This window comes from Colletotrichum jinshuiense, chromosome 7 (assembly GCF_051148585.1).
Source record: "Colletotrichum jinshuiense chromosome 7, complete sequence".
Lineage (NCBI taxonomy): Eukaryota > Fungi > Ascomycota > Sordariomycetes > Glomerellales > Glomerellaceae > Colletotrichum > Colletotrichum jinshuiense.
In genome coordinates, this window is record NC_139314.1 from 627,884 (window position 1) to 651,072 (window position 23,189).

At 51.2% G+C, this 23,189-nt stretch overlaps 7 protein-coding genes across 7 annotated transcripts; 3 read left to right on the forward strand and 4 right to left on the reverse strand.

The window, feature by feature from the left end:
• Positions 1-341: 341 nt before the first annotated feature.
• EsH8_VII_000153 (uncharacterized protein) lies at positions 342-4,314 on the reverse strand (the record flags this gene model as incomplete). Its single annotated transcript, XM_083270286.1, has 5 exons — positions 342-410; positions 469-2,522; positions 2,576-3,078; positions 3,352-3,867; positions 3,920-4,314. The coding sequence occupies 5 exons, from the start codon at positions 4,312-4,314 to the stop codon at positions 342-344; spliced, it is 3,537 nt and encodes a 1,178-aa protein (XP_083127843.1).
• A 2,231-nt stretch (positions 4,315-6,545) lies between these two features.
• EsH8_VII_000154 (uncharacterized protein) lies at positions 6,546-7,643 on the forward strand (the record flags this gene model as incomplete). The annotated part of the gene is made up of 1 exon (XM_083270287.1): positions 6,546-7,643. The coding sequence occupies one exon, from the start codon at positions 6,546-6,548 to the stop codon at positions 7,641-7,643; it is 1,098 nt and encodes a 365-aa protein (XP_083127844.1).
• A 1,582-nt stretch (positions 7,644-9,225) lies between these two features.
• Positions 9,226-10,851, reverse strand: EsH8_VII_000155 (T6SS phospholipase effector Tle1-like catalytic domain-containing protein; the record flags this gene model as incomplete). The annotated part of the gene is made up of 4 exons (XM_083270288.1): positions 9,226-9,765; positions 9,814-9,876; positions 10,239-10,567; positions 10,617-10,851. The coding sequence occupies 4 exons, from the start codon at positions 10,849-10,851 to the stop codon at positions 9,226-9,228; spliced, it is 1,167 nt and encodes a 388-aa protein (XP_083127845.1).
• Positions 10,852-11,741: 890 nt separating this feature from the next.
• Positions 11,742-15,854, forward strand: EsH8_VII_000156 (peroxidase/cytochrome P450 family protein; the record flags this gene model as incomplete). The annotated part of the gene is made up of 15 exons (XM_083270289.1): positions 11,742-11,987; positions 12,053-12,377; positions 12,451-12,537; positions 12,590-12,938; positions 12,997-13,271; positions 13,329-13,496; positions 13,561-13,698; positions 13,754-13,789; positions 13,841-14,045; positions 14,095-14,369; positions 14,425-14,641; positions 14,693-15,098; positions 15,168-15,292; positions 15,351-15,751; positions 15,814-15,854. 15 exons carry the CDS (start codon positions 11,742-11,744, stop codon positions 15,852-15,854), a joined length of 3,294 nt encoding a protein of 1,097 aa, XP_083127846.1.
• Positions 15,855-17,691: 1,837 nt separating this feature from the next.
• On the reverse strand, positions 17,692-18,219 carry EsH8_VII_000157 (uncharacterized protein; the record flags this gene model as incomplete). The annotated part of the gene is made up of 1 exon (XM_083270290.1): positions 17,692-18,219. The coding sequence occupies one exon, from the start codon at positions 18,217-18,219 to the stop codon at positions 17,692-17,694; it is 528 nt and encodes a 175-aa protein (XP_083127847.1).
• Positions 18,220-19,913: 1,694 nt separating this feature from the next.
• Positions 19,914-20,632, reverse strand: EsH8_VII_000158 (uncharacterized protein; the record flags this gene model as incomplete). Its single annotated transcript, XM_083270291.1, has 3 exons — positions 19,914-20,250; positions 20,311-20,438; positions 20,504-20,632. 3 exons carry the CDS (start codon positions 20,630-20,632, stop codon positions 19,914-19,916), a joined length of 594 nt encoding a protein of 197 aa, XP_083127848.1.
• A 934-nt stretch (positions 20,633-21,566) lies between these two features.
• Positions 21,567-22,207, forward strand: EsH8_VII_000159 (uncharacterized protein; the record flags this gene model as incomplete). Its single annotated transcript, XM_083270292.1, has 2 exons — positions 21,567-21,665; positions 21,731-22,207. 2 exons carry the CDS (start codon positions 21,567-21,569, stop codon positions 22,205-22,207), a joined length of 576 nt encoding a protein of 191 aa, XP_083127849.1.
• Positions 22,208-23,189: the final 982 nt, after the last annotated feature.

Genomic DNA, 23,189 nt, shown 5'->3' on the forward strand with positions numbered 1-23,189 from the left:
ATATCCTTGTCTTGGTCAGATAATATTTCCTCGTATCTTAGTCTGGCATGGTGAGATAACCAACGTACGAGTGGAAACTCAATCATGCAATAAACCGTGAGGAAAAAGGCAGTATTCAACCGGATATCCTCTCTAATAGTCATGTTCTTTGATGATTCCTTCCGACTACGCTGATTATGTTCTAGTGCGCCCTTGTAATTTGCGCTTGATTTTGTACCATACACCCTCTGTACTTTTCTTTGGAGTTGCTTCCGTACTGACTTCGGTATCTTTCTCTTCATGCACAGCTGACAAGCCATCAATCTCGACAGACAAATCCATGTATTTCTTACTTTGTGGCCCTAGGGCAATGTAAAAGCCATCTCGTGCTTGTTTGTAGTGCGAAACGGCGTCTTCAATTCTTCCGAGTTCTTTGCAAAGTCTGCCGAGGTTTTGGTGTGTTTTTAAGGCAGGGATATACGATGTCACCAATTCAGGTCCAAGAACCTTCTCGTAGCCTTCTAATGCCCGCTGATACATAGCTTCAGCCTCCTGTAGTCTGCCTTGGTCCCCATAGAGGATGCCGAGATTGTTGACTATGCTGAGCGTCGATGTATGCTCTAAACCTAGTACCTTCTCGTAGCCTTCTAATGCCCGCTGATACATAGCTTCAGCCTCCTGTAGTCTACCTTGGTCCCAATAGAGGGTGCCGAGATTATTAACTATGCTGAGCGTCGATGTATGCTCTAAACCTAGTACCTTCTCATAGCCTTCTAATGCCTGCTGATATATAGCCTCAGCCTCCTGTAGTCGGCCTTTGTCTGTATACAGGTTGCCGAGATTATTAACTGTGTTAAGCGTCGACGTATGCTCTACACCTAATACCTTTTCTTTACCTACTAATGCCCGCTGATACATAGCTTCAGCCTCCTGTAGTCGGCCTTGGTCCCTATAAAGGATGCCGAGATTGTTGACTGTGCTGAGCGTCGATGTATGCTCTAAACCTAGTACCTTCTCGTAGCCTTCTAATGCCTGCTGATACATAGCTTCAGCCTCCTGTAGTCTGCCTTGGTCCCAATAGAGTGTGCCAAGATTATTAACTATGCTGAGCGTCGATGTATGCTCTAAACCTAGTACCTTCTCATAGCCATGTACTGCCTGCTGAAACATAGCTTCAGCCTCCTGTAGTCTGCCTTGGTCCAAATAGAGGGTGCCGAGATTGTTGACTATGCTGAGCGTCGATGTATGCTCTACACCTAGTAACTTCTCGTAGCCTTCTAATGCCTGCTGATACATAGCTTCAGCCTCCTGTAGTCGGCCTTTGTCTGTATACAGGTTGCCGAGATTGTTGACTATGTTGAGCGTCGATGTATGCTCTAAACCTAGTACCTTCTCATAGCCATGTATTGCCTGCTGAAACATAGCTTCAGCCTCCTGTAGTCTGCCTTGGTCCCAATAGAGGGTGCCGAGATTGTTGACTGTGCTGAGCGTCGATGTATGCTCTATACCTAGTACCTTCTCGTAGCCTTCTAATGCCTGCTGATACATAGCTTCAGCCTCCTGTAGTCTGCCTTGGTTCCTATAGAGTATGCCGAGATTGTTGACTATGTTGAGCGTCGATGTATGCTCTACACCTAGTACCTTCTTGGAGCCTTCTAATGCCCGCTGATACATAGCTTCAGCCTCCTGTAGTCGGCCTTGGTACTGATAGAGGGTGCTGAGATTGTTGACTGTAGTGAGCGTCGATGTATGCTCTACACCTAGTACCTTCTCGTTGCCTTGTAATGCCCGCTGGTACATAGCTTCAGCTTCTTGCGGTTTGCCTTGGCCGGCGTAAAGAATACCCAACATGTGTAGCGATGCCATGACCAGTTCACCACCACGCAAAGAGGTCTCAGGTACATCTTTTATGCACACGGTACACCTATCCGCATGTGGGAGAAGCTTTTGTTGGAGGACCCAATATTTCGGTACGTCATTCATAGGCACCAACTGTCCCACGACCATTAACGCCAGCCGTGTATAATCCACACTTTGCCGCCTGTTGTCGAGATAGGACGCCCAATGGTGTACTACAGGGTGCATGGAGTAGTTTTCAGTTGATGCTTCGTTCGTTTCGATCATTGAATACTTCAGAAGTAGACCAATTGCGTCCAAAAACTGTACCACACTTTGAGCCATCTCCCTAAGCCAGCTAGGCCACTGATCAGGTGTTTTCGTAGACGCTGCTGCCCCTAACAGGCCGTGCCACAACTGATTGTTGTCAAGAAATGCCCAGAGCCGCAGAAGTCGGCTAGCGTTGGAGTTCTTGCGCTCAATCTCTATGAACGATAGCGTCCATGTCGTCGCGATGCTCCCCTGTTCATAGTCTAGTAATGGACGATTTCGCTCGTTGGCAGTACCCATCAGCTCATTCCACTGGCGTTGGTAAATGTCCACATACGTCGCGATGCTGATCCGCGTTTCGCGAAGATACGCTGCGGCTTGTGCCAGCGCCAGCGGCAGGCCGTCCAACAGCTTAAGAAGCTGGTCTCCGTCTGGTCCTGGAATAATATTAGTTTCAGTTTTGGGCTGCTAGTAACAGACCAAAACTCACCGAGCTTCGCGCCGTGCCATTTCTCAAAAATGGCCCTGCCGAGGCTAGAATCGACTTTGGTCAACCGCTTGGAACTATCCAACTGGGCCAACTGGGCCAATTGGGAGAGCCGCGTTGTGATGAGTATTGACCCGTGGTCACCAGGCATATACCGTCTCACATCGTACGCACCCGTCGCGCCGCCTTCTTCGTAGTCCTTATCGACGTTATCGAAAATCAGGAGCCATGCGCCGTTGTCAGGCCGTCCTAGCCACTCCATTACAGTCGCCACAGCCGCATCGAGGCCTTCCTGGCTGTGGGTCTCGGCTTGCTGTCTGCTCTTTCCTGGAATTTGGTTCTCGGGGATCCTAGTGACACAAGCGGCAATACTGCGCTTAAGCTGATCTTCTGATCTTCCGTTAAGCCAAAAGACCGAGCTGAACGTCGCCTGCTGGCACCGGGCGAAGTCGACTGCCAACTGCGTCTTCCCCACGCCGCCGAGTCCATGAAGTACAAACACTTTCCTACGGTTGTCCGATGGTCGAGGGAGAAGACAGCTCTCCAGATGTGCGGTATCTGACGGCCTGCTAACGAACCTGCTCGAGACAGGCACACCTTGCAAGCTAAAGGGTGTCTTGTAAGGGCCAAAGTCTATCATGGGTAGATTAGCGATGGGTTACGACAGACAACAGCGTTTACATTAATGTCTAGGACCGGTCTGAGACTAACATTGTTTGCCGGCAAGGCCGCTTGCGCATGCCTTCATGTGTTTCAACACATCCTGCGACGCGACATACCGCCCAGTCGCCGCTGCAATGTCCCGTTTCTTCTTCGACTCCTCCAAGCCCACATTCTCCAGGCCGTGAAGGACATTGAAACGGTAGTAGCGACCTTGGTCGTCAAGGCTGGATTTGTCGCGGCGAAACTGCTCGGCCGTCTTCTCAGTTTCCGTCGCAAGCTCTTTCAAGGTGGCCGCAATACCCAGTACGTCGTCACGCACGGGCTTCAAAGCGGGTACGCCCGTCCCGATCGACACGAGGCACCGCAAATCCCGCGACAGCCGGTCGCCCCAGACGTCCTGGGCCTGGCTCCAGAGCGCATAGACGGGATTGTTTGCCCCCAGGGCGCCGTCAATAAACTGTTCCTCAAATGGCCCGATGGCGATGGGTTCGAAGAAGGTGGTTGCGGCAGACGTTGCTCGGCATGCCTGCCATATCGCCGTGGAGTTATGCAGGTGAGCCATGCCACGGGGGGAGGGGTAGCTTGTCAGGCAAACGGTGTCACTGGTTTCTTTGCTCGCCGCGCAAACGAAGCTACGTCTGTATGTTAGCGGGCGAGGGTCGAAGCAAGAAACGAAAAACTGACACTCTACAGGTCATGAGGGGGTCCTTGAGCAGAGCGTTCTCGTCGTGGCCGCTCTCTACCAGGATCTTCTTGATAGCCTTCTCTAGTGCCGCGGTATCAAACCTCCCCTGCAATTTGCCATTGATTTTAACCCGGTGGCTCGTCTTTTCGAACACCTTATCGGACAATGATGTGTAGGCGGTGATGCACTCGTCGACCGTCATTCGCAGGCGGCCGAGCATGATGGCGATAAGGCCGCCAGTGCTGGTGCCGCCTATCATGTCAAAGTAATCGCATGGCTTGGGCGGAGAGTTGGGGTCGATGGTAGACATGAGATGCTGCAAAATCATCAACGAGGACAGGCCGCGGACGCCGCCGCCGTCCAGAGCAAGCAGGCGAATGTCGTTTTCCGGCATGGCGGTGCTGCGTTAGGCTGTCCTTGTGTGTACAGGTTGGTAAGTTGGATAGACGCAACAGGATCAGGCTGGCGATGTGAGGGGAGGGTGCAAAAGCCGAGCCGACCAGAAAAAACTGGTCGACTATGCATCTTACGTGCGGCTGACCATCGGGGTCATTAGCCGCCCAACTGTGTTGGGAGCCTGATGCTGTTGCTACCATGCTACTATTCCCCTCATTCCCAAGTTAATTTTTCAACTTCTCTCCTGCAGTTTCATCCTGCTTACCTTAGTTTGCAATCAATAAACGCTCTGCCTTTTGGCATGCACATGGACGATTTTCTGCCGTTATTTTCGTGGCAGTCTATTTTTACTTCACTGTCGCACGATACCCTGTGCACAATTCTGTCGTAAGCAGTTCCTGGAATACATTTGTCGGGCGAGATTTTGTGAGACGCACGTTAGTGTGAATCATTCATTTTCTGGCGCAGGTTCGTATGCCGAAAAACAGGTTGGAAATCACTGTTCCGGCCTCTACAGCTACACTGATACCCACTGCTCCGTAACTGTGATCGGGACATGACTTTGGAGAGAGGGTGGTTGGGCTTGTTATGGTACTAATGCTTCACTCCTTGTCTTGCTCTCGCTTTCTTTCGTTGCCTTTACAGTTTACTCGACCCACACTCCAGCAAGCCCAACATCACCATCATTACACAAAAAGATAGATTCATCGTAGTGATACCCAGGTTCAATGTTGGCGGTTAGTACAAGGCAGACAAACTTGTGGAGCGAAGTCTTTGGTTCACAAAAGGTTCACGACACCTTTTCAGATCTCCCAGTTTCAAGGCTTAAAGTGCATTGGCTGACATAATCGCGACAGAGTGTAGAGTATTCAAATTGCGCTGGCAGCCTAGAGATAGGCAAAGAGGTATAGGAATTTTTCATTGTCTTCCTGTTCAGTTCGTCCAGCTTGAGGGTTGCTTGAACTGTCGGGTCTTCAGGTAGGGTATTCCCGGTTATGAGCAGTCGCTGGCCTTCGTCAGAGATGATATCGGCCACACGCTCGGATTTGGTGGCGTGACGCGATAAGAGCGTTAGTCGTCCGAAAGTCGTGCAATAAACGGCTAGAAATGAGAGTTACAGCTACAGTGAACGACAAACAGATTAAAGAGCAAAGGTTTCGTGTTTAGTGCCGCGTCCCCCTGCCCTCATCTATGGCAAATGACTGCGCAGGGATGCCTGATGCGATGTTTGCCGCCATGTGCGATGACTCTCAACAGCTGCACACCAGACCATCGAATCAACCAACGTGTTTTCTGTAAAGTTGACTGAAAAAATAGACAAGAACAAGATGCTGCCATTTGCAGATATTCATGTCCATTTTTGCTGTCCCACCCCTGCCCGCGGGACTAGGAATGGCTTCTCTCATCGCCTCCAGACGCCATAACAGTGGCGCTGGCGGCCGTTGGCAACGGCAACGACGTCTGTGCGGTGTGGCAGGTGTCAACGTTTCTGATCAAGTGGCGGAGACGCGTTTAAAGCGACGCGTCTGGAACTTAATCTTCCGACGGGTTCCCGTCAAAGAATCATCTCCACTGCGCAAGGGAGGACGTGGGGCGAATGGGCTTCACGTGATGGTGTCGAGCCTTTCATGAACAAAATGAACAAAGAACCGTTGGGGCGCGGTCACAGGGGGGGCGAAGGGGGCAGAAATAGTGGGTGCCCCTTGACTTGACGCCATCCGCGGCCTGATTACCTAAGGTTTCAGCCACCTCCCGTCCTCTCCCTCACGGGCGGATCAAGCCCCTTTCCCCCTATATCTGCTCCTCCTAGGATCTGTTCACTTTTTTGCGTAATGTAGGCATCCGGAGCCAACTCTACATGACCAGCCAGTGAATCTCCCCCCTCCCCCCTTTCACCCGCCCATAACCATAACCATAACACACATAACCATAAAGCATCTTGCATTTTGACAACCTGCCCGACTCCACAATTCCCGTCTGGCCTGAAGCGAAGCAGGACTCGATACCGTACCGCGAGGGGGAAACTCATGCGCGTAAGGGTACACCGCAGGTCTGATCCACCGCCCGCGTTTGAGCCCATGTTACGGAGGACTTACTCGCCATCCTGCAGGTGATATGTACTGTTGTTACTGTGCACCTCTGCAAGCCTTCGTCTAGGGCATCTTCTGCCAGTGCATCCAATACACGCTTCTCCACACCGGATTGACGCTTCGTCGCCCGTCAGCAGACATGGCCTCGCAGGAGCATCGCGTCGGCGCCGCCGCCGCCAAACCCTCTCATCGCAGGGGGCACCAGCCCTCATCCTCCCTGGGCTCGCTGTACGAGGTCCTGGCCGACCTCGACGACACCCAGCTGCAGTATCTCATCCAGGAGATGAACCACACCGGCCACCGCAACGTGCCCGTGTTGCAGGCCGTGACGGCTCTGGAGTCGCAGAACCCCCCCGGCTCCCTCACCAACCTGGAGGCGAGCATGCGGATGCCCGCCCCGCAAGAGCCGCAACGCCGTCTCTCCAAGTCGCAACGCGGCAAGCTGCGCCTGCAGACGGCGTTTCAAAAATCTCCCGTGTTGAAGGAGAGGCAGCAACGCCAAGAGGCCTACGACGCCGGTGACGGGCCCGAACGCGGCGTTGGCATGGGCACGCCCACCAAGGCTCAAAAGCACCAGCCTGTCAAGTACCAGATCGAATCGCCCGAGAGTTCCGACTGCTTCACGGCCTCCTTCGGCGACATCCACAGTGAGTTGTCACAGGAGCCGGAGACTTGGTCTGACAGGCGGGAGGACACGGCCGAAGTCATTGCCGTCCAAATCCCGACCAGCACTGCCAGGAGGGACCCTCCAGCCTACAGACGCATCTCAAGGCCGGATTTCAGTCTGCCAGCAGGCGTCACCGTCACAGACCTCCTCGAACTCCTCAAGAGCGAGTATCTATCCTCGGATTTACAGCCGTCCTCCTCTCGCAGCTCTTCATCCTCCGCCTCCCCGACCTCCACCTCTTCTCCCGCATTCCCAACGAATCTCTTTCCCCCGCCGTCCAGACCCTTTGCCCAAAGGCCAAACTGGCCCGGGCAACGGCCTCTGCGGAGGCACTCGTCCAGACTGGACATGGCGCTCGACGTGGAGCGGTCGGCCTCCGGCACCATGGAGATCGGATTGGGAATGCTCGAGCCGCGGCAGCCTAGATCCGTCTCCCTGGGGGGAGCACCCGGCTCCCGCCTGACCACCGTGTCGCTGGACTCGTACCACCGGAACCTCAGGGGCGAGACGCCGCCGCCCGTGTCGTCAATGGTGTTTGAGGGCATCTTTGACGTTTTAGAAAACCAATAGACCCTTCGCAACGGCGCCAGAAACTAAGAATCTCTATCGGTTCTGTCCTCCGTGGCATCGGCTCACTCAGTCGCGAGAGGCTGGCGACACAACTACTCACTCATACACATCCCCCCCCACAAACGACCTGACACGATCAACCCTTCTTTCGGCCTTGGGGCAGCGCCCCGCTCGTTCACTACTCCAGCATCTTGCTGCGAGTGAGTTTTTGTTGTAATTCTATCACGGATGGTTGCGAGACGCGCAGCGCCCCCTCTCGTTGGGTTGTACCGCCTCGCTATCGGCAGTCCGGAAACAGGGACTCGGAGTTTCCCTGTCCTCTTCTCTTCATTTTCCTCTACGGCCATTATTCGTACTCTTGAGCAAAGGCGAGCATTAGACTGTATTCCTTCAGCTTCTTCCACGCGCCGCACACGTAACCGACACACCATACACCTCTGCAACGGAAGGCACGGCGCGACCTTTTTTTTCATATCAAAAAATTGCATCCCTCGATACAATAGCCCGACAACCAGGATACTCGACAGGTTTACAAAAAACTAGAGGGGATAGATAGTAGGGTCGGACAGAAACAGAGGGCCCCAAAAAGTCGATGTATAATTAAGTGTATGTGGGGGGGTGTGAAAAGTCGGGGTGTGAAAAACATTAGACAAATCTAGCCGACCGTGGGGTCGGCCTTTGTACAGTATGTCGGGCGGGAACAAATTAATAATTGGCTCACAAAAATGTTTCTCTTACCGCGGAGGGGAGCAGGCCTTTCTGTTCTCATTCCACTCCCTCGTGAAAAGGGTCCTAGATTGCAAGTCCCCCCCACGTTTGGGACGGATTCCTGTGGCCTGTGCTGTCGCGCATCTTTTAAAATGATGAACCGGGGTGACGCCTAGCGCACGTCGCGTCTCATTTAAGGCTTATCGGCGATAAGATGAGATGAAGTGAGAGTTGTGAAATAAGGTGAGATGAGATGAGATGAGTTGAGGTGAGTGAGAGGTGAGATGAGACGAGCTTCAGAAACATCGGCAATGGGCATTGGATACGTTCCGGAGAGAGCTCGATTTTGTCAACCTTGGATTTCACCTTTGGTTTACATTGTGCACAGCCCCGGGAGTTGCACTCCACCGGGGCCATAAATGTGACACTGATGAAATCCTCCATACTTTCATAGAGATTGCAAAGCTCATACACTCTTCGCAGAAAGGAACGAATCCAGAGAACCTGATGTTTTTGTCAATACCAAACACGAAAAGCCCTCGATGCCGTCCAGAAACAAGAGCCTCAAGTCCGCATTATTTGCAACGGGCACCTCTGGTTTCGTCATTGTCAGCAACATCGGCAACTCGAAAATCGATGTGCGTGTCCGTGCCTTTCAGAGGCCTCTCTGGATCGGCTTGTTGTTCGCGTTCCCTTTGGCAACATGGAAGCCAACGAATACCGGCTTCGGCGTTTGTTACAACAAAAGCATTTCACCCATAATTCGCTGCCGCAAATATCCCCGACTTGGCCTTGCTGCATTTCAACCAGATTGAGTAAATAAATTCATTCGGCTATGAAACATGAACACAATATCAAAACATATGCTACCAAACTATGAGTCCAGGAGTTGCTGACTGCTCACTTTGCTGTCCCTGTCCAAGTCCAACATGATATCTCTTGGGCACAGTACTCTTGAAAGGGGCTTGGCAACCTTGTATCTTACTGTGCCGCCTTCTTCATACGAAAGAGACATATTTTCTGCTCGTATGGCGTATTCTGGAATCGCCTGCAAACCCTGCTTCTCCCATGTCCATCCTATTTCGCCATGGGGCTCTTTCAGATCCCACCCTTGGATTGGTTTTGGGAACCAAGACTTGACCTTGTCCCTGCGTATGCGTACTGTCGGGTGAAAGTACTCATTTGTTGCTCCGTCTACACCGTCTCCTGGGTCTCTCGGGTATTCGCCGGGTGTGCGATCTTGTTGGCCTAAAAGCCGAAAGAAGGCACCTTGCAGTCCGGAGAAGTTGCTGACGATTGGTCCACAACCCCAACCGTTAGGAATTCTGTTGCTGTTGAGAGCGCGTTGATGCTGCTCGACTATGCTGTTAATAGCATTCTCTTCAAAGGTGAGCATGCCTGAGAGGTTATCCACCTATTTCGCCGTTAAAACCTGAAAGCCTGGTCGATGTAAGGTGCTTACCATCCATGCAAACGTGATGTTGCCAATCTCTCCACGATCACCAGCACTTTGAATTTCGTCTGCCTGACCGCCAATATTACTATGAACGCCTGGGAACCAGCATTGTTGCAGGTCCTTGGCAGGACTACCAGTAGCCCTATGCCAGATAGCAGGCGGAAAAGTGATTCGCTGCTCATCTATTCCAAGCGCCTGGAAGGCATAGTCGATTCCTTAAAAGGTAATTAGCAGGGGTATATTAGCAGTCCTATGTAAAACTTGCCTTTTGAAAGCCTTGTGTTGTGGAATGCGTATCGGCCGTTAATAGCAATTCCCATCTTTTCCAAGGTCTGTACAAAAGGCCATTCTGGAATTCCCTACGAATGCGAAGTTAGCTAAATTGACAAAGATCACTCTGATGCCAAATGCATTTTTGGGCGTTTGCTTACCAGAGCGCCTACAGTTTCCCAAACTCCAACAACCTTGACTCTAACCTCTCTCCCTAGCTTCAAGGATTCTTCATTGTCCTTATACCATACTGTGCTCTTGAAGGGCTCTCCGCCAGTGTTAGCACGATATGCGCTGTACATTTCAGCAAATCGTGACATGTCCACTGAGGAAAGGACTCCAACGTCGCAGACTAAGCCGGCAACAGATCGTACTGTGAAAGCCCCGCGGGAGAAACCAAAGAAGAAGATTTCATCGCCAGGTTCATAATTATCAGCAATAAACTCATAGACCTGGCAAACATCGTGATCAAGACCCCAACCGATGCCGCCTAGACGGGTTAGCACCTTAGTTACCCTGCGTCGACGTTCGTGACTGACCGTAAATGGCTTTCTGGAATGGAAGGTCTCCGCTTCCAAGACCGGAATGATACGAAACAATCTGGTTTACGATTTGACCATCTGCATCTGTTCCGGTGCTTGAAATTGCCCGGGCTATGAGGGCAGCATTGGTTGCCACGGCTTTGTCACCAATATCTGATGCGAGCCAGGTACCATCAACACAAAGAATGATGCGTTTGTAGCTCGCCAGCTTAGGGGTTTCCGATTGTGCCATTGTTCACTTGGTTGGGGTTTTCAAGTTGTAGTGATGGGAGGAGAGATTTGGATCATAAAAACTACGGCAGGCTTTTTTTTTTATAAAAACTGCCGCCTAAAGTTAGAATTTCATTCCTAACAAGTTTTGACTCGCACATCACTGACATCGACAGCATTCGGAGGCCACGATACTGTCACGACTCGCATCTCACGACGCATGTCTCAGCCTTCGGTGCATGTCAGCCTCAGCCCTCTCTCTAGCTTGGCATGTGCTTGGAAGGGCTGGCAGCGGGGGCTGACCTAAGCATAACGAATCAACGTATAGATCGAGCCCTAAATGTCAGCAGCTTCAAAACTCATTGGGTGGCTGGCTGTTAAGTAACAGCATCGTGGAATAGATCGTAAACACATGTGCAACTTTGAGGAGCTGAAATGACGACAGATCATCGTCGGCTTCACAAAAGATGACGAGAGCGGAAAGGCTGACTCGCATAGCATGATGATGGGAGCTTGTCCAGTTCACATGTCTGGCCTACACTTGCCAATAGATCGGTTAAGACGGCTTTGTACACGATTGTTGTGTCCTAATTTGCAGAAGCGCCTTATTTATGACGGAAGACTTACAGGGCCTTAGTACGACATTGAGGATGCCGTGTTAGCCTCCTTCAGCACAATTCAACGAGTAGTGCTTCTGCGTAAAACTGAAGAAACAGTAACACATGTGATCTTGAGGGGTTGTTCTGTTGTTCGATGATTGACTAGTGTGTCCAGCTAATGACGAGCCGCGCCGTCCGTCTCATCGAGATTTGGTATCTCATAACCCAGTTTTAGCTGCTATATAATATGATGCAGGCACGCCTGGCTGAAGGAAGGGTTTGAATAGCAACCCTAACCCAATAGTTGCAAAACATGGCCACATTCAAACCCGCTGTTTCCGTTTCTGGTCTTTCCAACGGAGGACTTTCCAATGGGGGAGTTGCCAATGAAGGGGTTTCCAATGGTGGTGATGCACACTTCAACCTCCTCAGACTTCTCAACGATGCTCGTCGCGATCTACTAAGCCAAACTGGCCGCTTCATACCCAACTTGAACGTAGCCCTCGGGGCTGGCGAGGCGGCACTCTCAGGCGGCTTAGTTGATGATCGTAAATACGTCGTATGTGACAGATAACCCTTTCATCTCTTAGCAAAACATGAATAACTAATTAACGGATTGACTAGGTCGAAGGCGTAATTCAACTGGCCGCATCGCTCCCCAATGATTCGAAGCTTAGGGGTGACCTCAACGAACAGCTCATCGGCACTTTGTGGAAGAATCTCCAACATCCTCCCATCTCGTACCTGGGTGATGAGTTCAGATACCGGGCTGCTGATGGTTCAAACAATGTGAGCACTTATCCAAGGTGGACTCTTGCCGGAACCGAGCTGACTGTCCAGAACATCATGTACCCCCGACTGGGTGCCTCCGGGAGTCATTACGCGCGAACCGTGGCCCCGAAGTTTCAGCAGCGCCTCAACCTCCCTGATCCGTCCATCATATTTGATAGTACGTTCCGTAACAGACAAGGAAAAATATAAGAAAAGAAAAGGGAAAACAAAACTAAGTTTACAAATTTTAGCTCTGCTGGCGCGGAAGGAGGTGATTAAAGAGCACCCTGCCAAGGTCTCTAGCACGCTTTTCCACTTCGCTACCATCATCATCCACGGTAACAATAGTCTAATTCGCCAAAAGGAATCAACCCATGCTTACTATTTTAGACTTGTTCCACACGGACGAAGCCGACATTTCTAGGGTCAAGAACTCCTCGTATCTCGATCTGGGCCCCTTGTACGGCAACAACATGGATGAGCAGAAGAGAGTCCGTACTTTTAAAGATGGTCTCCTGAAAAAGGACACATTCTCCGAGCGCAGACTTCTGAGTCAGCCTCCTGGTGTCTGCGCACTCATGGTTTCTTTCAACCGGTTTCACAACTACATTGCGCAAGAACTGGCTGATATCAACGAACGTGGGCGCTTCCGTCTTCCTCCCGGCATGACCGAGACGGACGCAAGATATGAGGCAGCCCAGTCCAAACGCGACAATGACCTTTTCCAGACAGCGCGGCTGTGAGTAACTTCAATGCCCCCTCGCAAATGGAGAATAATTGACGCTGATATGGTGTAGCATCACATGCGGTCTTTACGTGAACATCATATTGGGAGACTACTTACGAACCATCCTGAATCTCAATCGCAACCCGGTTGCGTCCGACTGGAAGCTGGACCCACGTGCAGACTTCAAGAACGTGTTCGACGCCGAGGGAACCCCACGAGGCATCGGTAATCAGGTAAGCGTCGAATTCAACATGATTTACCGGTGGCATAGTGCCGTCAGCGCTAGTGATGAGACTTGGACGAAGGAGCTCTTTAGCCAGATATTTGGACCACAGGTAAACTCTGGTGAGTCGTCATGATTCCATAGTAAGTCTTTGTCACTAACCATCCCGCCCAATAAAGAAGATATTTCCGTCGACGAATTCTTGCTCGGTGTCCGAAAATGGGCCAGTAATATGCCTGGGGAACGTGAGAAGTGGACGTTTGGGGGCCTGAAGAGAGCAGATGACGGGAGTTTCAAAGACTCAGACTTAGTCGAGCTCATACAAGCTGGAACGGACAATATTGCAGGTAAGTCATTCATCATATGTCAACCCCCGTCGCATAATTACTCACATTTCGCTTTTTAATGTAGGAGCATTCAGCGCCCGCAATATCCCCTGCGCTCTCAAAGCAGTAGAGATGCTCGGAATTCAACAAGGACGCGAGTGGGGACTTGCCACTCTGAACGAGTTCAGAGAGTTTTTTAAGCTGAAGCCTTACTCGTCCTTCGGTATGATTAAACCGCCGAGTAGCGGCATGTGCCATTGAAAAACTGACAATATTAGCGGACGTGAATCCCGACCCATCTATTGCTGAGGCTTGTAGGTTCTACAATTCATGCTAGGGTTATGACTATTGCTAAATGATCACAGTGGAGGCGCTTTACGAGCACCCGGATAACATTGAGCTTTACCCGGGACTTCTGGCCGAAGACACAAAGAAAGAGCTGGTTCCAGGATCTGGATTGTGCCCTGGTTTCACTAATTCATTTGCCATCCTGTCCGATGCGGTCGCCCTCGTCCGAGGAGACAGGTTCTATTCTGTCGATTACAACCAGTCCAATCTGACTGCCTTTGGGTAAGAAATGAAAAGCCCCTGCACCTTCATGCTCCTAACGAGAAAACAGGGTCAACGAAGTGAACTCTGACTACGATGTTGCCGGCGGCGGAGTCATGTATAAGCTGCTCATGAGGGCATTCCCGGGTTGGTACCGCGCAAACAGCGTGTACGCGCTGTATCCTTTCACAACTCCCGAAGGCAACAAGGAGATATTCCAGAAGCAGACCGAGTTGCCAGAGCTGAACTACAGCAAGCCAGTGTTTGTTGGTCCTCCCCAGCCGGTTGCTACTTGGCAGGGAGTCGTCGACACGCTACAGAATCAGGCACAATTCCACGTACCTTGTCAGTCTCTACCCATACATAACAATCACTGCGCACAAGTATTGATAGCCGACAGGGGGTCCGCACTCGTTCCAACTCATCCAGCACGACTACATGCTCAGCGGAGACAGTGCTAAGAATGCTCGTCAGAGAGAACTAGTCAACAAGTGCTTGTACAGCCCCAAGGATGGCCTTGATCAAGTTCGCAAATTCTACGAAGCCACCACCGCCAAATTCATTCGCAAATACAGCCACAGAGTCGGCAAGTCGTACCAGGTCGATATTGTGAGAGAGTAAGTTTACTTACTGGATTACCTGTGCGCATATTTGGCTGATATTTTTAGTGTTGGAAACTTGGTCCATGCTGCGTTTGTCGGCGACTTCTTCGCCATTCCGCTAGTCAGCAATGGCGGAGGGCCTGAGAGCTACACGGAAGCTTCCCTGGCAGACACACTTGGCAACCTTTTTTCTTACGTGTTCCTCGATCTCGACACGGCTCAGTCTTACAAACTGCGTGTCTTGGGGACAAGGCAAACGCAGCGCCTCGGCGAGGTAATGCAGAAGGTGGTGGCTGGCATCAAATCGCAGCACTTTCCTTCCCTTGCCCAATTGCTTCATCCAGATGACACACTGAGCAGCTACGGCCCACGTTTTGTTGGGAAACTGCTTGACAGTGGTGGCACAGTCGACGATATCGTCTGGACGATCATTCCGACAGCCGCCGCTGCTTCTGCCACTCAAGCCCAGGGGGTATGTTATGACTTCTTTGTCCCGAACCATGTGCTATTTTACCCGTCATTATTCTAACTTGACATATAGTGGGGACAAATGATTGATTTGTATTTGTCGGACAAATACTTCCCGCATTGGGCTGCGATTCGAGACCTTGCGATGTCTGATGAGCCGGAAGCGTTTGAGAAGCTGAAGAAGTACGCTCTTGAAGGGTACGAACTCCCAAGCCCCGTCACTGTATGCATCCGCCTGATTTAACGAATCTCATAGATTCCGTCTTTGTACGCCAGCTTTCGGTCTGGTCAGGAACGCAGTGGAGGACAAGATCAAGATAAACGACGGCCCCCGTGTTATGTCTGTGAACAAAGGAGACGCTGTATTCGCCGACTTCATCACCGGCGGCCGCGACCCTTCAAAGTTCCCTGATCCGGAGGAAATCAAGCTGGATCGACCTGACGACGTCTACATTCACCACGGTTGGGGCCCTCATTCCTGTCTCGGGCGCGCCATTGTCACTGTAGCTGGCGCCAGTATGCTCCGGACTTGTGCTAGATTGACGAACTTCCGCCGTGCGCCCGGCCCTGCCGGGGAGATGAAGAATAGGCTCGTGAATGGGGCGTTCAAGAGGTTCCTCTCGGAAGATGGCAGCCGTTGGGGTCCCTACCCTGTCGGTAAGTAACACCACTTGAATTAGCACGATACCGGAGTTCTTGCGCTAATACATGCATTACAGCCAAAAAGGTTTTGTTCGACCACGATGATGGTGCCAAGTGAGTTCTAGTTTGTCAGTCTCACAAAAGGACAGAACTCAGTGGATGTATCTTTGGTGTCATTGCGAGGAAGTCGGAAAAAAATGGAAACGTAGTTGGGTGGCCAGAAAAGCAGATTGTTAAAGCCGAACGTATTCATACTATTTGTTGACTGAGTCTCCCATTGAGTGCCAATTGACACTATATTTTGCCAAGGTTGGGTAAAGCCAACAAGGGCTTACGAACCCATCTCATCTATCCAATAATGAAGTATAATTTCCAGTAACTCTATTCTCTATATTTTCGAACATGCCAAAGGTGCTTGGAGTCTCCTCGGTAAATATCGCCACGTTGCCGTCTAAGTGACTTTTACAAATGTATTTCCGCTTGAACGTATGTATGAGGTTATTTTCAAGTATCTCACTGAAAGCTTAGCAAAGTCTTACTACGTCTTATTACTACAATTGGAATACAGCGAGCTGACCTTAAACATCAGCCAAGTTAATCGTACAACGTATCCGCCTCTTCTGCATCCTAATGACACGCCTTGCCATATTTTCTCAGCCGGTGGTAGTTATAAGGTAGAGGCGTCAGATATCCGGCTGCCATTGACACCAAGGCGGCCATCCAGAATGCTGGGTCGTCAAGCTGAATGTTCCCACCAGTTAAGTGATAATCCACCGCGTTTTCCGCCGCCTCCATCGTGATCATCGATATCATGCTCATCCCTGCCGCAGTCTTGGCCGCGGCTAGCCAAGGGAGACGATCGCGGCCGAGTTTGAGAAGGACGGTTTCCAACAACAGTGATGTGGAAAGCCCGCTAGCCACTATTTCCGAATCAGCCGGTCCGCCGGTATCGTCGGTCGAAGAAGAACCCCCGGGTTATAAAACTTACTCGAAATTGCCATTACGCTCTCCATGCCCATTTCGGGGTGGAAGGCTTGCAAATACCACATGGCCGAAAAGTCTCCCAATGTGCAACCCACGAGACATCGGAACGTGTTGATGCCGGAACGGCGCCAAGTCGGCTTTGAAGTCCAGAAGTCGCGCGAGAGGGCCGAAGGTGGCAAACTCTTTTCTTTTTTGCTACAGCATGGTGATGGTTGTGTACTCTTCGTGGACGTTGGCCTTGATTGTGAATGAGGATGTGAGCTGATGAAGAGAGATGGCCGCAAGAGTTGAAGATGAGCCAGATACGGCCGCTGCCCGACGTGTCGCATAATAGAAAGGGGAGAGTTCATGACGATGACAAGTTTTGCCTTTCCGCGGCGGAAGCAATTGAGAAACAGAAAATAATAAGATGTCCTAGACTTCAATCTATGCTATAGTCCCGCAATACAACGGAATACTCCCGTGTCACTGTTGTATCTCTCTCGTCGGATGGATCCGGAGGTAGCCGTAGTGAAGTGCAATGTAGACGGTTGATGATGCGTGAATTTTGCCGATCATGCCATTGGTCTGTGCAGTCGCGTTGCTGTTGTCAGCAAAGAGGGTCACTAATGGATAGGTGCACGCCAACCGTAGTCACGACATCGCCCCCACTTCCTCTCATTGGTTGAACTCGACACAGCCGTCAAGTGCAGATTCATGGCTTCACGATCAAATATCAAACCCAAAAGACATGAATCGTCCGAGCTAGCTTATGCTGTTCAGTTTTGGGTTGGTTGGAATGGGCTGCCGCCAACGTGGCGTCGGAATCTTGTCCACATAATTGGTGGGTCAAATGCCACTTAAATCTTTTTTAGAGAAATTGAGTTGAAAATAGTTGACAACATCGGCATGGGAATTGCAATTATTTGAAATATTTCCCAGAAATATATTTACATGTGAAATGTATCAAAACTCCGCTACATCCCTGGTCGTTACATCCCGTCCCTTATCATAGCGTTGATCAGCTGAACATGACGGTTGGCGTTTGACTCGCTCCACTCGGTGTCATAATTCAGACCGTACGGCCAGATGTGTGAGCCTCCGCAGTTGATCACGGCGCTGGATCCATCCCAAGATCGAAGCAGGGGCAATGCGGTGGCCCAATCACCTGCAGCGCACTTCCGGTCGAACGCAGCGGTCTGGCCAATGCCCAGGGTGTGGGAGATCTCGTGGAGGGCGGTTCGCTCGTTCATGTAGGACCGGTTGGTGCCGAACCGGACGTCGCCGTTGTAGTTTGCCTCTGCGGTAGGTACGCCGGGGGTGTAGTAGACGCGGAGAGTCTTGGTTGCACTGCCGAGGCGGGAGTGGCGGGCGACAGCAAGGCGCATGGCCGCCTCAATTCTGGTATAAGCGTCTGTCTGATCGGCGGTGGGGTTCGTAGCTTTTTGGAGGGACCAGGTGATCGCTCCCTGGGCGCTTGCAGCGTAGGCCGCGATGAGGGTAATGACGGAGAACTTCATGATTGGAGTCCGAAGTGATTGACAACGAGGGAACGATGGGCACAGTATGGTCCGTTACAGCTGCGAGGGACTGCAGGAGGTCAAATGGCTGGCTGACAGGTCCAGAACCGCCGTGGATGCGAGACTCAGCGAAGTCTTATATACCTTTGTCTTGGCCTGGTAATCTTTCTCCCCCTTGGATCCTTATTTTTATCCTAAACCAATTACAATGGCAGCACATTCTTGAATGCTTGCCAGAAGAGGCAGGCAATGCTCAAAGCAGCGTTCGGCGGTAGGCTAAACCATCTGGCAAAGTCCGCTGACAATGGGTCGTAGCATTCCATCGAGCACTTCCCATCGGATCTGCGGTTGATACAGGAGTTTAATCAAAGGGGCGGTGGGGGCGGACGAATTTCTCCGTGTCGTTTTACTCTTCCCGTCCACGTCGGTGCGACGCTGGACGCTCAACAGAGCATCTTGGCCCGCGGTGAACCCACTTGAAGTGCCGTTTGTACTTGACACTCCCCCGCATGCGCCAACTCCAACTGCCATTCCGGGAGTGCGTCTCCGTCGCATTGTTTGTGTTATAGTTGCTTGGCACGCATTTAACCTTATCGTCTACAGTGACAACAGGGGACTTTTCTTGGAGAGCCGGCGCTAGTGCGCTGTTGACCAGGGGCCGTTGCCAGCTATATCCTGATCTGCTTGAGAGTTAATCATATGAGCGGGAGGTCATGGGAACAAGACAATGCCCATCTCGCCATTTGACCACTATACCCCGGTATAATAACACCCGGCCTAATAGGCGCGCCATTGAAGAGCAAACCCCTTACCCATTGCAACTCGGTAATGCAGAGAAGTTGTGAATTATGCCCGGTAGATTGCTCAGCATCTCCGCCGAATCGGTCCGAACCTGATCACTTTGGGCGGCTCTGGTAACACATTTTTTCTCCCGGTGCACCCATGTTGCAACAGCTCAAATAGGAAGGCTCTTGAGCAGCCCTATGCGGCAGTGATCTTCACCCCCGCCGGTGACATGCACATTCATCGCGGCGGTATTCCACCGGAGCACACCTGTTTTCTTCTCGCAACAAGCCAAGCCCGACAAATGCTCCGGCGCTTTCGATCGTATTCTTTAGTTGTGTGTCGGTCCGAGCCTAAATGGGAAAGCAGGCTGACCTATGTCGAGGTCAGCAAAGCTCTTTAATACACTTGAGGCCATTCTGATCATTACGGACCGCCAAAGGGGTAAATGGAATAATACTCCAGCATTGTGTACATTAGGAATGGAACCCAATACACCAAGACGCCACGAACATAAGCCTTACTATCGTTTCGCATATCCCAACGATTCAGACTGGTGAATAGTTACCACCGCAAGGCAAAAGGAATAGAGCGTCCCAAACCAACAGCTGTGCGCTTAGCATGATTGGAGGGTTTGTTCGTGTTGCTGAGTATAGAGACACTTCATTATGCACAAAAATTACATGCCGATGGTCTGGAATAGTTCAGGTAAAAAGATGTTGATACGTTCTATATCAAACAAGCATTTCTACCAGATGTCACATCGGGGCTTATCTCCACCCTTGCACCAGAACAGCCCGTATCGTATGTCCCCTGTCCCAGTGTCCAACCAGGCCGCAATAGGTTGCCAGCAAACCCTGACCTCGATCATCCAAGCCGCAGGATCCAGCCTTACAGCCCTATATCTGGTCTCAAGCCGATCCAAAGACCTTGCTCCAGCTGTTGTAGTTGACGGTGGCGTTCGGCAGCTCGGCCATAGTCTTCTTGCACGACGTAGTAATGCCCAGGCCACCCTTGCTAGAGTTGAGCAGCCCAGGAGGAATGACCATTTGCAGCTCGTTCGCCATGCCATCAATCTTGGAAATGCGGATGGTCTTCTTGGGGTCTGCAGCCGGTGCCACGCTCTTGATGTAGCCGTCGATGGTCTTGTCATCCTTGAACCAAATGGCCTTGCCCCCGAATGTCTTTGGAATTCTAGCCTTGATCACGTTGTTCAGGGCAGCAGAATCTGCCATGATGACACAGTACCTGATTTCCTTCGGTTAGCCTACCATTACACACGAACGGTGTCTCTTTTCCAACACTCACCAGCTGTCCTGGCTTCCTGGCCAGCCACCACGCTTAGGGGTGGTGTAAACGCCGGCACCAATTTGAGTACCAATTTGGTTCCCATCATTGGTGAGGGTACCAGCTTTGTTGTATCGATCGGCTTGGACCTGCAAATAGTTCGGTCAGAATGTGTGCTGCTCGCCAAAACCAGATGACGAGTGCTATAACATACCTTGCTGACGGTTCTATACCCAATAACAACGTTCTGGGCGCGCTCCTCCAGAAGGTTTTCCACAGGCAACGCCAGGGCCTGAGTTGCCAAAAGAAGAGCAGCAACCTTGGAGAAAGAAGGGAAAATCATTTTGGCGACGAACGTTGCTGTATAGTGTATGATTGGCTTGACAAAGTGAATATTGCGTAAGAAAAGCGAGCGACGAGGCAATAATTTGGCAAGCTAAAGAGCGACGGAGAAAGAACGAGGCGTGAAGACGATGTGGTTGTTGAATCGGAACACAACTAGAAGTGCCTTTTCTGCGGTCAAGGCATCCGCTTTTGAATGTTTATTGTTTCCTCCAGAATGGTATATCAAGGTTGTCACCTCCGCCTGCCGGGCTGCCAAGAAACAAACGCATCGCCATAACTACCCCTGGCCTGTCAGTTTGTCATCTTCCTAGTACGAAGCGATTTAAGCTACACCACTCACACAAAATTCGGGCTGGCCGTCATGAGGGCAGTGCTACGGCTCAAGGGTCTCCCGCTGTCAGTGTACCAGCTTGGGCGATGGGCTGACAGTGGGCATCCATGTCAACCTCCCAAATTTAGCATGGAACTCTTTGGTCCTTGCCCCAAAAAGGCATTGTACCCACCACCTGTTTAGAAAGCTTAACCTTAAAGTCGGCAACTCCATCATGCATATGGAAGCGATGTTATACTTGAGACGAACTGCTATGCTAGTTTCTTGACCTACGCTCTAGTTTTTCACCCTGATGGCGGCATGGCATCTAACTAGCATTGGCAGCTGAGATCCCGAAGTTTCGTGAACAGATGAACCCCGTTTCACATTAGCTCATCGTCCGATGGTGCTAAACATAGCCGCAAACTAACCCTGCCAAGACGTTCGAGTCAGCGGCTCACTATAGGCCATATTTGGAGCCCCTTTCTGAGCCGGCATACCAAACCTGCCACTTAGTAACTGCCCTTTCGCCTGGCCCTCGAGGACGACGCGAAACAATTCGAGATCACACATCACTCCAAAATTCAACAAGGTCAACAAGGAAGCACTTTTGCCATCCATTATGAGTGAAGACAGCCTCTCAATACTGTGTGGCCAGACGTGGCACTGGGACTCAAGGGACGAAAACCAGATCATCTTCGGCGACAACGGCATTGGCAAGGTGAGATTTTCCTGCGGCATTCTACAAATGCGGGGTTGGCTAACGGGGTATGTATTTGTGAACAGCTCATCTGCCGTTCCGAGCTCAATGTCTGGATAGCTGCAGAGTTTGACTGGAAGCTTCTCGGCATCGGAAAAAACGACCAGCAGAACGCGGGGGAGAGGCGGTGGTGGAGCAGCGGTCTTGCCAGCGGCGGCGGCGGCACTGAAACACGACTGATGCTGGAGATCGCCCTGGCGAAGCGGCGAATCGCAAATCTCGGAGATGCAGAGATGTCGCGGTACAAGATCAACGAAGAGGTGCTCACCGACGAGGCCTTTCTGCCCAAGAAATTTGTGGTAACTTTGCAGAGTGGAAAGTTCAAGACACAATTTGATGCATTGGGCAAAACGGAGCTTCCAGGAACACCAAGGTTCGGCTTTCGGTTGGTTTTTGATCAGTCCCCGTATCCTCGGCGAAATCAGTGGAGAGAGCCGGACGGGGCGCCAGATGCAATGAAGTTCTGGGAATGGACAGAGTTCTGCGGGGGTGAGATTAAATGAGACGAATACACTGAACGATAGGATTTCTATGAGAATCGCCGAGGCCAAGGAGATTGGTGATGAAGAGCGATATCGTTGTCAACAGAGACATGCTCATTACTTTTGTACGATTTCATTGAGAGCATTGCGCGTGCCTAAATTCTCAGACAAAAAACCCCCTCTTTTTAAATTCAGCTGACAAGGTAGCCACTAAAGGAACACAACCGCCCCTCTGCACCTCAAATGTCGCATGCGTCTGATCGGATGTATCGGGTAGCTGTCAGCATCTTAGATGCAGAAGACAGCCAGTCGGTTCCAGGGCCCGCGTACTCGGGTGCACAGTGGAGCACCGTTGTCAGACCAGGCAGTAGTTTGTATGTAATTACTGGTATCTCCCCTATCAAGCCCTACGTCGGCTTCACTGCACCCGTCTTCGAAATCAAGTATACGGTTTCAACCCAAGCTTCGAATAATGAGGTGCAAGTGGTCGTTTGACCGTTCCTGACGGCACCCTGTTGATGGGAGTTTAGAAGCTTTTATAGAATTTACAAGGTGCATTGTAACCTGGCCGTTGGGATGAGTGCCAGCCAAACCCTGCATTGGCGGCGGTGCTTCCCGCGCTGCGCCGCCGGCATTGGCGGCCAGACAGCGCCCTATGGTGCCTTGCCGGCCCGCTGTAGACTTGGCCTCTACGAGTAGTTGAGTGCTTATACACCGCCACCGCGCATTTGTAGCGGGGGCGTGTTCAACTAAAACTTTGTTCTCCGAACGAGCCTATCGGGTGTCTCCGAGCGATCCCTAAATGCTGCTGCCTAGGTACGCTCCCCTGTACGGCGTCCTTGGATCTCTATTTACCTGGGAGCATTCCGGGGTCGTCAAGGATCGAGTAGCCTTGGCCGTTTATTCGCGCTCCTTTGTGTACTTGCCTCATATTGTCAGTATTAACACGATGATCTTGGATGCACAAGATTTGTGGTATTGCCGAGCTCAGTTGCGCAGTACT